The sequence below is a fragment of the Ambystoma mexicanum genome, chromosome 2q (genome assembly GCF_040938575.1).
Source record: "Ambystoma mexicanum isolate Mex_15411 chromosome 2q, UKY_AmexF1_1, whole genome shotgun sequence".
Taxonomy (NCBI): domain Eukaryota; kingdom Metazoa; phylum Chordata; class Amphibia; order Caudata; family Ambystomatidae; genus Ambystoma; species Ambystoma mexicanum.
Window position 1 is genome coordinate 150,247,652 of NC_090924.1, and position 15,723 is coordinate 150,263,374.

General features: G+C 44.1%; 1 protein-coding gene across 12 annotated transcripts in view; it reads left to right on the forward strand.

The window, feature by feature from the left end:
• Positions 1-15,723, forward strand: part of OBSCN (obscurin, cytoskeletal calmodulin and titin-interacting RhoGEF) — a 3,169,051-nt gene that overhangs the window by 1,000,031 nt on the left and 2,153,297 nt on the right. For all 12 annotated transcript variants that reach the window (XM_069647058.1, XM_069647065.1, XM_069647061.1 and 9 more), the window contains 2 exons: positions 5,887-6,040; positions 6,447-6,608. In XM_069647058.1, coding sequence (XP_069503159.1) covers positions 5,887-6,040; positions 6,447-6,608 — 316 coding nt within the window. The remainder of the gene's footprint in view (positions 1-5,886; positions 6,041-6,446; positions 6,609-15,723) is intronic.

A 15,723-nucleotide genomic window follows, 5' to 3' on the forward strand; every position in this document is an offset into this window, starting at 1 on the left:
ATCCAACAAAATAATGATCCAATTTTGCCTGGTAAGGTCTCTTCGACCACTAATCCCACTAGCGTCACAAATGATACATCTGATGAGACCCATATGTCTGAAATTTGTAGGGCAGTGGATGCCTATATGGCGGGACATGCACCTCCATGTCTGGCACTGCCTAAACATCATGCTCCTCAGACAAACACAGGAAACACACACAAGGAGCAAAGGTATGAGCCGGAAGCCTGGCAACCTAGTGCAAAGTTGAATATATCTGCACAATGTGTGGCTCATGTATCGACAAGGCCGAATGAAAGGGCCACTTCAATGATAATCCCCGCACATAATGATACTCATTTGTCCCCTGTCTTGCAGGCGCAATCCAACACTGGCGCAGCACCTCTTGATGTACCTGGGGCCATTATGCGCCTAATTGAGATTGATATGATATGATAGTTTACTTATATAGCGCCTATACACAATATGTTTCAAAGCGCTTCAAGGCAAGGGAGGGAACAAGGGAAAATACAATGACATTCTTACAGGCCATGAACAGTAAGGATGTGAAATTAACTATCGTACTCGGCCTGACGACATTTTGGATAGTGCAAGAGCTAAGACATAGATAAGGAAGGGAGGGGGTGAGTGGGAAGGAAATGGAAACAGTTAGGCGACTACCGTACTAGGCCTGACGACATTTCTAGTAGAGCCGGAGAAAAACGAAAGGTGAGGGAGAGGGGTGCAGAAAGGGAGGGGAGGAACAAAACAAGCGATTATCATACTAGGCCTGGCAACATTTCAGATAGTGCTGGAGGGGAGTGGGGAGGAAAAAAACAGTAATGGGAGGGTGGAGGAAACAGACGAGGTTGCTATCATATTAGGTCCAGGGACAATTCTGATAGAGTAAGTGCATAGAAGAAAGTAACGGGAGGAGGTAGGAAAAGGGAGAAGGGAAAGGAGGAGTGAACAGAGAGTAAACAGTCAAAAAGAGTGAAGAAGCAAGAGTGGAGAGCGAATACAATTGCAGAAGTCAGTAGTAACACATAATGTTGCAAGCCAGCATACAAGATGAAGGTGGGAACAGCATGATTCAGGGCCACCATGAGTACAAGATGTAAATGAAGTCCAGCATGAGAGTTGAGAAAGAGTGGCGCACCGTGAATGAATGAAGTCCATAAAAGTCAAATCCAGCATTGGCCACAAGACGGTGATGGTGAAACCAGAATGTATCAGGACAGACTCCTGCAGAAGTAAACTGGAGGAGGTTGAGGGGGAGAAGGGTAGAAGAATCAAGCAAACAGGCAACACCTGTGTGCGAGAAGGGGGGGCACAAGGGAACATCACAGGGGGACCAGAGGGGGTGGGTATGGCCTGTGGGGACAGAGGGGGTAACACATGTTGGTGCATGCTTACCTGCTGTCTGAGCAGGGGGTCGGGCCCTGTGTCCTCCTGGTCCGAACAGGAATTGCCTTTTCTTTGAATGCCCTTCACTGCAGGCGCCCGGGCGAGAGACGCCCTTGATCTAATAGCTAGGAGCAGGAGGAAGAGGTAGGGCTAAGAAGATGGGCGGGGCTTAGGCCAGGTGACCTAGATCCACTTGCTCCTGCTCCCCATCTGCAAAGGAAAAGAGGCTGTAGGGCTCCTTAAGTAGGGAAACAAAGCAGCAAGCAGGAAGGCACCAGGTGGGCGGGGCTTGCTAAGTGGTGAAAAATAGCGGCAGGCAGGAAGGCACCAGGTGGGAGGGGCTTAGGCCAGGTGACCTAGATCCACTTGCACCTGCTCCCCGACTGCTCTGGGAAATCTAAAGGTGCAAACTACACAAAAGGGGCACTCTGAAATAATCAGCAATCCTAAAAGTGACAGTCACAAGAAACTAGTGCAAATGCCTAAGAAGCACCCAGCTCTGTATTCCTTAGTACTAGCATGTAGACCCCCTCCAGCAACCCAATATGATTTGAATCGACGTGCAGTAATGGCCATTTTCTCTGATGTACAACAGCTGGAGGACATTGTTTCCTCTGATCTGGCATTGGTAGAATTTACCAGCAATGAAAACCTGAACTCAGTAAGATTGTGGATGCACTCACGTGTAGTCCAGAATCTCATTTGGCAGGCAAAGAAGCCATATTCAAATTGGGTTTCACAGTGTGTATAGGACCAGGAGTACGGGAAGCCCAACAGCATGACATGAAGCAAGTGTGTCCACCAAGCCTGATACCTGTTGGAACCACTATTGTGAAAAATAATCAACAACTCAAAACACAATGTAAATGCCAGCTTAATAATAACCATGATTAACTAGAGCGAGAATTAACTCTTGGCAACATTTCCCTATTAAGTTGGTATACAAGAGGATTCAAACATCTCCTCAATAATGATCAAAGTAACATTGGCAAATGTGACATAGTTCTTTTACAAGTGACTTGGCTCACTCTTCCTCCAATATGGGACAATCATGAAATTCACTTAAATTCTGCTTCTAAGTCACTGTTGGGTAGACCGACCCCTGGATTGTTGACAGCTGTGAAATTGAGAAAGGGTATGTCATTTCAATTGTGGGCAGCTCCAAACTAGTATATGTTGCTGGTGAAATTGTTTATCTTGAAAGACCAGTATGCTACCTCAACATATACTGGAACCCATTAGCGTTATCAGATGATGGTTTTTTTAGAGACTTGAATCTGCTATTGGACATGACGGCTGAAGATCAAAATACTAAGTACCTTGTGTTAGCTGGCGATTTAAACTTAAATTGTATTGGTAATACAGAGCGGTGTCATAAAGAGAGACGCTCCAGATGGAATCTATTAATGGATGTTAGAGGGTTACATGTCCTTAACGGTGCGTTTGCCTCAGACATACCTCCTTCGGTGACCTGGCATAAAGGGGACAGTACATCGGTAATAGATTACATATATGTGAACACTGCATTGTTTCCCGCCATGCAGAAATTGTGTGTGGTTAAGTCTGAATTGAGTGATCATAACATCCTCCTAGCGGAGTGGGGAGCCAGGGTGGTAAATGGGATCGCCAAGATTGAACCTTCACAGGGTTGTTTGGTAGTGAATGCTGGAGGGAATCGTCTCTGATTGCCGGAGGTCACTTTGGTGCATTTTAATCAACTCTTAACTTATGGGAGAACAGTAAATGACACACAATCAGAACATGTGGGGATCGTATACAGTGATGTGCTCCAGGCCTTCAAACAGGGTAAAATAAACACCAAGCAAAAAATGAGGCATCTGCACAGTTATGATCATACATTAAGATTGAGAAAATCACAATATCGCTCTGAGCTGAGAAAGCTTGAATATTGTTCACCCACTAGCAGATCGGCACTATCAAAACTAATTTTAAAAAACTACAGAAACTGTATTAAGGGGCATAGAGTGACCCTCTATCAGCAAGATGGTGCTAATATGCTAAAGATACTAGCAAATAAAAACATCTAAAAAATGTGGGCTGCAATAAATCATGCAATAGCAGGCCCCCAAATAGCTATGCAATCCACCTCTGTTAACACAGTTCTCTGGGTATTACATTTCATGCAGTTGTATGCGGCCCCCGAGGGTAGTAAGACCCTCGAGGCACTAAATATACTGATTAATTTCCATCTAGTAATCGATCAATCTGACATTTTACATCTCATTAAAACAGCCAGTAACTCGAAAGCAGTCGGGCCAGATGGATTATCAAACCATGCTTTGAAAGAGCATCCAGAGATTTGGGCTTCTATATTGTGTAAGATCTTCTCAGCTGTAAACCACACGCAGAGACTTCCTAGGTCATGGGCACGAGCAATCACGGTTCCCATTTATAAAAAAAGAGATTGACAATCCCCGGCCAGTTACCGACTCATTTCACTTCTAGATGTTCCGGGGAAAATCTTTTGTCAGTTAATTCTCACAGAGCTAAATGCATGGGTCACAGCTAGACAACTTATTGATCCTTTACAATCATGTTTTGTTAAAGGATTGGGGACCATACCAAATATATTGGCCCTAACTACGATTCAATCGCATTATGCGACTAAGGGACAGTCCCTTTACCTGGGATTCATCGATTTCAGGGCCGCATTTGACTCTGTAGACAGGGCCCTACTATACATTAAGTTAAAACGTCATGGTTGCCCTATGACTCTAATTTCTCTGATAATGCTATTTCACATAAACACCACAATGCGAGTGCGAGTAACCCTCAATGGCAAATTATTTTCCATAATACCCACACAGAGAGGTTTGAAGAAGGGTTCTGCATTGGCCTCCTTTTTGTTTAACTTCTTTATATTAGATATGGGGGTCTCTTTGATAAATTGTGATGGAGATTCCCCCAGAGTAAGAGCACAAAAAATCCCCTATTTATTATACGCGGTTGATTTGGTTCTCCTATCGCAAACTCCAAGTGGGCTCCAAAAAATGTTACACCGATTGCGCTCATATGTCTATTTGAACAATTTAGAGATTAACACAACCAAAACACAAATTGTAGTGTGTAATAACACTCAGAAGTTTACAAAACACAAGTATAAATAGTATTTGCAGGGCTGTGAACTATCCAATGTCCCTCAATATAAATATCTGGGTGTAACGATTCAACATGAAAAATCTGCGCAGCAATATTTGCTGGAACTCAAAAACAAGCTCCAAGCATTAATGTTACAAACGAAAATGTTTATTAAAAAATTTGGGAAATTCTCCCTGAAGTAAATCGTGTTGTTTTATAAAATGAAGGTTACCCTCATCATATTGTATGGTGTAGAAGGCATTATTCCAGAAGAACGTGCATTCTGGGATCTGCTGGAGTACAATTACTGGAAACAGATATTACGGCTACCTAGCAGCACCCTGATGGCATTGATACATCACGAATTAGGCGTCCTGTCATTATATTCACAGGTAACTTGGAAACAATGTGCTTTACTCCGAAAATGCCTCACAGTTTTAGAAAAACGAGCATGTCGAAAGTAATAGCGCATTACCTCCTGACGCCGAAAAATCTCTTTCCTGTAACTTGGCGTAATCACGTTTTGAACAGCATAGCTGATGCTGCTGTAACCATAGATCTCCTGATAACCAATCCGGATCGGGCAAAAACGAAAATCTTTCAGCAAGATTGGATGCTTAATGTAACAAAGTGTACTTCATACAAGGACTTTAACATCTCTTTATTTGGTACCAAGAAATATGGTGTTATAGCTGAATATCTGGTGAAATGCCCCTCCCCTCACATATGTGCAAAATATTTGAGATTTAGATTAAATCTATGGAACGCACGTGATGTTTTGTGCAAAAGGAAGCTAGTGTCGCCTGAACAAAATTGCTGTCGGTATTGCTTGAATGTGAACCAAAAGGAAACTCTGCAGCATTTTATAGTGGAGTGTACTGCATTAAGAATGGCTCTAGAAATATGTTTCAAGAGAGTTCTCACTATTAACAGTCATGTAAATCAAGATCAAATATGGCAATTTTTATTTTCAAATCCGCGAATTGCAGTACAAATAGCAATAGTGCAATGTTTAGAAATGATTTTACCAATGTGAGTAATGGAGTTCACTGACACATTTAGTAGAAGATTTTGAATAATAACATTGGTATAAAACGTATTTATCTTTGAGGTATAAATGAATGTTGATTTGTTTAATATTTTGTTTGTTTTTCCTTTTGTGACACATCTACTCACATTGTGAAATATTGGAGAACATTTTTTTATTTTATTAATATGTGATGATAATTGATATGTAAAGTATTTGAAAAGTTGTTTTCAACTAAACATAAAAGAAAAATAATAATAACTGTTATGTGAACATAGATTTGACATTATTTTTAACACATCTTTAATTTACTGTATTGTTATTCCGCTTATGACCATCGTATTTTTGAACTTGGTATTTTATTCGTCCTTCAGGATGGTTCTCAATTGCGGCCAGGGAAAAAAATAGGAATATTTTCCCACGGAAGAAAGAGAAGCCTCATAATTAACAAATGTGATTATGATGATCAAGGAACTTATGTATGTGATGCGGTTGATGACAAGAGTTCAGCTACGCTGACAGTTCATGGTAGGTGTCCATTCAGCTGACGTTTTGACATGTCTTGGAGATGTAGATTCATCGAGTTAGACATTGAGAATCTTTGCAGTCTCACATCGATTCCCTGCACTGCTCATGAAATCTAGTGTTTACTAGAATACCAGAAGAACATATTGTCAAATTCCCATGCAAGATTTCATAATCAAAGCTCAACTTAAGAATTCCGTTATCACTGCTTGATTTACACACACATGTTTAATTTGATATCTGTTTCAATATTAAGCACTTTTGATAGCCCATTGTTTTTGATTCACTTTGGTCTTGAACAAGTAATTTAATTAACAGAGTAGAGCAAGTCTGCCACAAGAAGGTGTCGCAATAAATGGTGGTGTGTCATTCACTGAACCGAAAAAGTAATGGAGTGTCTTTCTTACAGCCCGTAACATCGAAATTGTGAAGCCACTTGAAGATGTGCAAGTGACAGAAAAGGAGAGTGCATCATTCCTCTGCCAGATTTCACATGATGAGGTTCAAACACAGTGGTATAAAAATGACGTGAAACTGAAAGCCGGGGACAACGTCAAGATTCGCCAAGAAGGTGAGCTAAAAAGTGTGCTATTGGATGGCTGACTGCGAAGTTCACATATGGGCCTATTCATATCACCACACACTGAAAAATATCCATATGAAAAGTCACTAAAAATGAACCATTTCATGGGGGCACTTGCATAGTGTATATCAGCTACATAAGAGGTACAGTCCTCAAGAGCTAAATCCACTCCATGTTTTTAGGTTCCCCATACTAAATATATTTGAACAGTGGGCCTCATTACAAGTTAGCCGGTGCAGATTTACCGGTGCCGGTAAAACCCTACCCGCACCGTTTTCCGGACCGGCTAACCATAAGTTCTGTGGCCGTGTGTTTTTACACCCGCCAGGTCTGACCTGGCAGACACGGAAACTCCGGCACCATTACCGCCTGGTGCCGGTGTTTCCGCGGCCCCCAATCCGCGTGGAGTCCTATGGGACTCCACGGGAATGGGGAGTAACGGAATGCTGGCGCCAGAATTACCGGACCACTATGGCTGTATTGCCCCGGTAATTCCGGCAAGTCCGGCGCCGGTAATTCACCACGAGTCCGGCAGCAGCCTGCCGGTTTTACCGGCACAGCTACCGCCGGACTCGTAATGAGGACCAGTGTGTCTTTAAATGTTAAGTTATGTTCAAGAGTTTCATTGTTTTGGAGAGAAGTTCTTGATCGGATTGAATTGGTTGTGAATGATGAGATTTTGAGGTGCCCCAAATACACATTACTGAGGCTAAATAAATGTTGTATGGGATTGGATTATAATCTGAGAATATGGGTTGTCAGGGCGCTGGTGGTTGCACAGAAAAAAATACTAAAAGTATGGAAAACAAGGAATACGCCGCAAATTGATACTTGGTTGAGGGAGTTAGTTGTATTGTCCACGTATGAAAAGCTGATGTTTAGAAGAAGAGAATGTTATGTTGATTATGCCAATATATGGACATCCTTCAATGAATTGTATGGTGAATCTGAAAGTTGACTATGTGTTGGCTCTTGACCACATGATTGCGCATGACTGGTTTTAATGTTTTTTTTTGGTGAGTTTGTTTTGTTTGTTTGTGGGTGTGGGTTTCTATTTATTATATATGGTTTTGTTGAATTGTAGTTCTCGCTGTGCTTTTTTCTTTTTTTCATCTTAAAAATAATTTTTGTAATATTCTAGTGAATTGGATTGAATTTATTCTTCTGTATAGAAGTTGGCAGCAGAGTTGAGTAGCAGCAGTCTGTGGCAGTCTACTCTGGCCTTCCCTACAGAGACCCGAGTCTCTCTTCAGTTGCAGTTCCAGTGTGTGTGGGAGGTGCATAAAACCCCTTCAGAACCGCGGAGCGGCCGCAGAGTTGGCAGCAGAGTTGAGTAGCTGCAGTCTGTGGCAGTCCGTGAGCAGGACGAGCAGCTTCCCAACAATGGTCCTGAAACCGCCTTTGGATCAGGAGGAAGATCGGCGCCGGACGCGGAGCACCAGCGTTTCACATAACAAACTAGAGCCTTCTAGTGGCTCATCGACCCGATTGACCACAGGCTCTCGAGATTGCCCGCCTCTAATTCTATCTCTCACCAGAGCCCCCAAGGGTACCAGAGCCTCAGGGACCATTAGCGGGCTGTCATCACCAGTAACTTCGATGCTACGAGTGGGGTCTCCTACCCCCCTTAGCCAGGTGACATTCACTTCAGCCGTCACGGGTACGGTAGAGTCTACTAATTCAAGCAGCCCGGAAGAGGCCGAAGACTCCTCGAGATGCTCACAGACACCTGCAAAGGACGTGCCTCATCAGCCGGCGCAACCCATGGCGGGGCAAACTCCCGGCTCGCCCCCAGTGCAGCCTGCCGAAGGGCGGACTGCGAGGGACTCGCCTGCCGGTTTGAGTTGCTTCCCTGGGTCTGCGGACGAGCCGTGCAAGGATCACGTCTCGGAGCCCAGGAACCGACTTCCGCCTACCGTTTCCTCGTCACCATCTACGAACGCCCTTCACTCGCCGTGTGAATCCACGCATCTCCCGGTCGATGTATCGGGCTTGAACTTCCCCGCCGCACCAGAGGGTGTGGAGGGCCAAGGATCGTCATCAGAACAGAGGCGGACGACAGCTTTATTCCATGCCTCCGAAAACGCGACCCCGCCCCCAAGTAAAGGCGGAGCAATGCGGAGCCCAGCAGAAGAAAATTTGACGTTGTCCGAGGGGCTAAGGCTGCAAGCCCCGTCTTCGGAATCTAGTGTCCAAATAGACGACTCGATCGTGGAATTAGACATTACGGAGTCCTCCACCTCACCTTCAATGACTCCTCCTCTTAAGAAAAAAAACTACAAACCAAGACCGGGTCTTAAGGCGGCACATCCAGCAGTGTTAAAAAAATCAAAACTCATTCAACAAACCGCCCAAAACAAAAAAAAAAAACATCTGCCCTGAAATCTTTGTCCAACACGGTGATATGCAATTCCCTGAAGGAATACTTTGTGAGCCAAGGGAAAAGAAAATACGACGTCCTAAAAGAACTTACGGACGCAGAGATATTAGAAGTAACCATCGAGCACCCAATAGCACAAATTCAAAGCATGCCTGCCCAAATCGACCTCTGAAACTACAATAAATCTAAATCTTCCTTGTACAGGAGAGGCAACCCAGGCGCCCCCGGGTCCGTTAACCTCACCAGTCCCTGAAAATCCAGCATTTCCTATCAACTATACGGACCCTATTAACTGTGAAGCTCTGGAGCCAGTCACCCCCAACTCCACCACACCGAACCCTTTGCCATTGCTTACTTCAAATGTACTGTCGCTGCCGGAATTTCTCTCCCCTAATGTGGGTCAAGCGGAGACTTCCAAGGAACCTCTTCCTCAAACAGAACACCCCTCGGCGTCCTTAAATCAGGGAAACGGAAAGGGAAACCAGACCAGCTCCCCCATCAACCTTTCCCCACAACAAGTGAACCTATCTCCAATCGCAAGGGACTCGAGTTGGAGAGATAGGATAAAGAGTCGGGAGCAAAATCCATCCCCTCTCTTGACACCGCCCATGGGAACTTCAAGAAGAAAAAGCAAATCAGGGGAGCGGCAACAGGACGAAACTCAGAAAGAGTCATCTCCCAAGCGGCTTGACATAGCAACCCTAATGTCTGCAATTACCATCGCACTTGCCCCGTTTCGCAAATTATATGAGGCAATAAGTGACTCACTCAAAAATCAAACTACCTTGCTTGCAATGACCCATATGAAACTGATTTACCTGGAAGGGTACATTGCAACAAAAGAAAAACTGGACTCCGAACTTTTCAATAAAATCCTGCTCACATCCACCAGAGTGACCCCTACTTCGACGCAGCCAAGTCAGAGTCCCATCGAGATCAAAGATTCCGCAGATCAAGGCTCCCAAACAGAAAACAGCTTCCCACTCGGGCAACAGTTGACATCCCACCAACGAGGGCCGGGTAACAAGCAGTCTTCTGTCAACTCTCTGGCTCTTCTGAACGAACAAAAAGAGAGCCTGTCCTTCCCGGCTCTTCCTGCCCTAACCAACGTACTTCCGACAGTAAACGGGTTACGAGAGCCCTCTACCCCGCACCCACAACCTAAAGGGCAACATACAAAGCTGCAGGAATTCCAGAACCACAGTAAAAATTTGGACGGTGTTTCAACGTCCCCAAAGAGGGTGGAGACAGCAAAGGCATCACTACAGACAGACAAAACCTCAGAGTGTGGTGCCCATAAGGCCTTAAATCTCCAACCGCTTCAAACCAGCCCTTCAGCCAGGCCCAAAATAAAAGAACTTCCGAGACTAACATCATCGGGTGCGCCTCAGAAAGAATCCTCGAGTCCAGCCAACTCAAGGAAGTCCCCAATAACAACGGAGGACTTTATGAGAGACAACCTCATGAACTTAACAATCCACCTGTCACCGACGAGTGCTGCATAACCACAGAACTTGCACTTTGGTTACCAAAAAAGCCAATCCAAAAGCAACAAGCCCGTCTCTCCTCTCCAAAAAAAACGTAGACGACAGAGCGGCCCTCGAAAGGACGAGTTCCAAGCTAATACCCCCAGAAACCCGAGAGGCCCACAAGAAATAAGAAACCGCCTATCACCAACAAAAAACCGCCAAAGAGAAGCGGAAGTAAAGGATAACGACTACCACAAGAAAAGAAGCAGAAGTAGTCCGGACAGCCCAAGAAGACGCTACAGCCCAAAAAGGCAAACTAGTCCGAACAGACTAAAATTCTCTTCACGAGTCCACAGACCTAAGAAAAACTACCCGCTGTCTATTATTTTCAAGATTGAACAGACTCCACAAAATTCAGAAGCCATAACATTGAACAGAGGAACGGTCTTAAAAATCCTGAAACACTCCAAAACCTTAAACCACTTTACGCTAGTGGAACCTTACCATAAAGGGCATAGGGCTAAGGGCTTCCTCCACGTCAAAATTCACGCGGTGAGAAGGGGTTCAAGAGCCGACTCCAGCGATCTCCTCAAGCGCGGGTACACCATCACAGAATGGACAAGTACTGCTGAAAAGGAAACCAATTCTGCGACGAACGCGCAGTCCACCAAATACCAACCCGCAACAGAAACAAACTGTAGCACCTATGATAAAGTCAAACCTTCAAGCCAACGGACAGCTCACTCACACGATCTTGCCAAAGAGGGCTCAGGTCCTAAAAGGAAAGCAAACCTAAATCCATCGGAGTTAGAAGGAGAAGGAAGTAACACAAGCCCAGTTCCAAGAGGCTTTCCAAAAACATCAAGAAATGAAATGAATGCTACCTCAAACGAAGAGACGAGCATGAGGTTAGCCCCGCAAGCCTCAAACTCTGCATCATCATTCGCGCCTATAAAACAACTCCTAGCGTGGTTGCCTAAAGCGCCGAAGTACTCGACGACAAAATAGCAATCAACAGCAGTGAGTCTGCAAAACAGAGAAACGACCCAAATTTCAATTTCAACAGCCTCACAACACACAACGACTCAAGTCCGCTCAGACATCACAATGATGTCTTGGAACACAAGAGGTTTCAGTCACCTTACAAGACCGAGTGAAGTCAATCTGGCGGAATATGACATTCTAATGCTACAAGAAACATGGCTGCTTGACAAACCAGGTATCGATGGTTTTTCTGTCATGGTTGCCCCTGCCAGCAAGGGTCGTCTGGGACGCCCGTCCTCTGGTCTCTTGATAGCAGTCCGGAACGGAGTGGGTCTTTCAATCAAGAAACGACTGGCCGCTACTCAAAACCACCTAGCAGTCCTTGTTGAATGGGCTCCCTCTTTCGATGCAAAGGCCGAGAAATACAAGAACAGAAACAAAAACCAAAATGAGACCCAATGGTTGGCCATAATCACCGCGTACTGGAACCCGCAGTCGATCACGGACGAGAAATTCCTTAACATCATCGAAACAGAGATTGATGGAATTTTGGCAGCCAAAGAAGAAGTGCAAATAATTATAAGCGGTGACTTAAACGCGACGTGCCCAAAATAAAGTAAAAAAAACATCTACCTGAGAGAAAAAACCAAGGCTGAGTCACGAGGGGAGAAATGGCAGACACTGATGAATAGTACTTCATAAAAGGCAAAACACCCTATTACAAAAAATGTTCCCACACGGTCAGGGAGTGACCTAAATATGTTGATATATAAAAGGGATCATTATACTATATCCCATTTTGCTGATCTAAGTACATATATGGAAGTGTGTGCCCCACATTCATAAAACCTGCGGTCTTGAAAAAATAGACTCAGTGTTAGTTATTTCTAAAAAATACTTTCAATTTTTAATCATTATTTCATCATTAGTTCAAAAATATATAAAAACACTTATAAAAGTGTTTGGTATGAGTAAAACCCAACCTCACACAGCATGGTACTAAACAACAATACAAATACTATTTGTATTGTTGTTTAGTACCATGCTGTGTGAGGTTGGGTTTTACTCATACCAAACACTTTTATAAGTGTTTTTATATATTTTTGAACTAATGATGAAATAATGATTAAAAATTGAAAGTATTTTTTAGAAATAACTAACACTGAGTCTATTTTTTCAAGACCGCAGGTTTTATGAATGTGGGGCACACACTTCCATATATGTAATTAGATCAGCAAAATGGGATATAGTATAATGATCCCTTTTATATATCAACAGACACTGATGAATACCAGAAACCTCCACAACATCGAAGAGGCCCTCCTCCCATCAAACCCCATTCCGTCTTGGGAAAGAGGCGCGCAAAAGAGGACTATAGATTACATCTTCACATCCGAGGAGATGTTAGCCAGGATGACCTCATTCGAGATTCTGCGGACCGTTGAGAGCGATCACAACATCCTTAAAGCCAGCTGGCCGGTGGAGCATAGCACAAGAGTATTGCTGCCTGAAGCCCCGGAACCCACAGCTCAAGGAAACCGACTCAGACTTACAAGCGAAAGAATCAGAGAACTGACGAAAACATACAGAAGTCAACAGTACAGAGAATCTGGGCCTCCTAATCATCTAGCAGACTACAAACCTCTGCTAATTCCATACTACGTGAAACCACACAAAAAAACTGGCCTTCAACCAACCCGCTGCATGAGTATAACTTAGAGCTAGTACTCAGAAGGCGAGAACTTCGGAAACTGAAGAGACAAGCGGCAAACTTAAAAACAAGCGACGCAGTGAAAATTTACTTGCAAGAGCAAAAAAGCTACAAATCCTGGCTAAGATTCCATCGATCGGCCTTATACCAACATGACACTGAAGAAATGCTAAAGAAATTGGCGGACAAAAATTCCGGAGCCTTTTGGCAACTGATAAAAAAGTATGACAACCGAACATCCTCCTCAACATCAAACTGCGTTGGCGAGGTTGCCTGGACAACTCATTTCTCCACTATTTTCAAACTCCCCGAGCCGAATGCTCCCAGTACAACCCCGCCATTGGTTCACAATACTTGGGAGGACTTCTCCGACATCGAAGACATTACATCAGCCATAAGAAGGCTAAAATCTTCAAGAGCCCCGTGTCCCGATGGAATTACCAACATCGATTTGAAAAATCACCTGTCAGAATGGGCCTCCTTCATCAGTCAAGTCTTTCAGAATTGTACCCTGTCCAACTCGATTCCAGTCTCTTGGTCCACCTCAGTCGTCGCACCTATATACAAGAAAGGAGACAGGTCGGCCCCTGCAAACTACCGCCCCATTGACTTGCTGGACACTATTGGAAAAATCTACGGCTCGTTCCTACAAAGGAGCTTTCAAACTTGGGCAAAATCGGCTGACTGCAACGACCCGTTCCAAGCGGGCTTCATGAAAAACTGCGGAACTCAAGTCAACATCTTGATCCTTAGCATTCTGAAGAGCAAAATCATGGAAGGTTCTGGGAATGTCTTTTTAGCTTTCATAGACCTTACCCAGGCTTTCGACCAAGTCGAAAGAGAGAGGTTATGGTCCAAATTGTCCGCTTGGAATTGCCCGCCATCGCTACTGGAACCCATCAAAGCCCTTCACAAAGAAACCTCCATGCGAGTTAAACTGAACCACCAAGGCTTACTCTCGGAAGTCATTCCAACATTCCGAGGAGTCAAGCAGGGTTGCCCCTTGGCCCCGGCCTTATTTATCTCCTTTCTGGGTGACTACAAAGAAAGTGCAAACCGAATAAGATCTTTCCCTCCAAAAATAGGCCAAACTCCACTGGGTCGACTTCTCTACGCCGATGACATCATCCTCCTTGACCAGACAGAAATAGGACTACAACAACAACTAGACAATCTGGCTTCATACAGATCCGCTAACAATCTGGAGATTAACAAAGAAAATTCAAAAATCCTGATAATGGAAAAACCAACAGGGAAGAAGTCAAAAAAGAAATTGAGTTGGCACATCGAAAAAACAGCCTTGGAGGTTGTCAAAAACTACAAATACCTCGGTGTGATGATGGATAGCTCCAAATCAGAAGTCGCAATGCAGAAACATCTGTGGGAAAAAACACGAAAGCTAACAACACAAGTGCAGATCATCGACAGGAAGTATGGACGATTCTCTCTGCTACCGGTCCTGAAATTCTACAAAGGAAAAGTGGTCCCCTGTCTGGTCTATGGAGGAGATGCCCTGCCCACTCTTCCCACGGCGATTTGGGGAAAATTGGAGGGGTACTTCTGGCGGAAGGTACTCCAGCTTCCTAATTCGACGCCGATCGCTGGGATCAGACGAGAACAAGGCCTCAGATCCCTGAAAGCAGCCAAAGAGGCCGGAGAAATGTCACTCTTCAGAAAAATTCTCATGCCTGAATCTCCTCCGCTCTATAACCTGATAAACACAGAAATGAACAACGAGACCTGCAAAATGCTGACCACATGGGCATCCAAACAAAGAATTTCCCTAGAAAACATTGCATGCACAGAAGAGACTCTGACCAGAAATCCAATAAAAATAAAAAAGAAAATGGACCAGGAAGACTGGATCGAAACCCACACAATTGCAGAAAAAAACAAACTCCTAAAACACCTACCTGCCCAACCGAAAAAACTGGACTCGACTCTCGAATTATTCAAAAGATTTCCAGACAGAGTCTTACGTGCAACCCTCCTCAGGGCTAGGCTCAACTTACTGCCAACCAACGAGGTCCGGGCCATAAGGGGCCTCTCTGCTACAAACCATTGTCGTCTGTGTAAGAGCCAATCTGAAAAAGAGTCAGTAAAACACCTCCTCTTAAGCTGCCCAAAGACCATCATATGGAGAAGATCCTTTCTCGGCCCCCTATTGGAACCTTTTTCTCAATATGACGAAGAAGTGTGGTGGTCTCGCTTAATGAGTGGGTCTAGGACTTCGTGGTCCATAGCGACGGCAAAAATTCTAAAAGCCACCCTAGATGAATGCGCAAAGAAGGTCCCAGAACGCCTAACAGAAAACTCGAATGCATAAAGTAATGGTGGGAAACGAAACGATAATCAGAAACTAAAAGAACACAGAAAAAAGAAAGGACACGAAGCAAACTACTTTGTAAAATCAAAAGATTGATAAAAGCAACAAAAAAAAAATTACTTGTTCTTAAAAATGTAAATAATGTTTTTTTAAAAAGTAAGTTATGGACATTCTCTGCTTATCCTGAAAACATGTAGTTGGGGCTCTCAGGCACTCTGAGCTACAGAGTCACC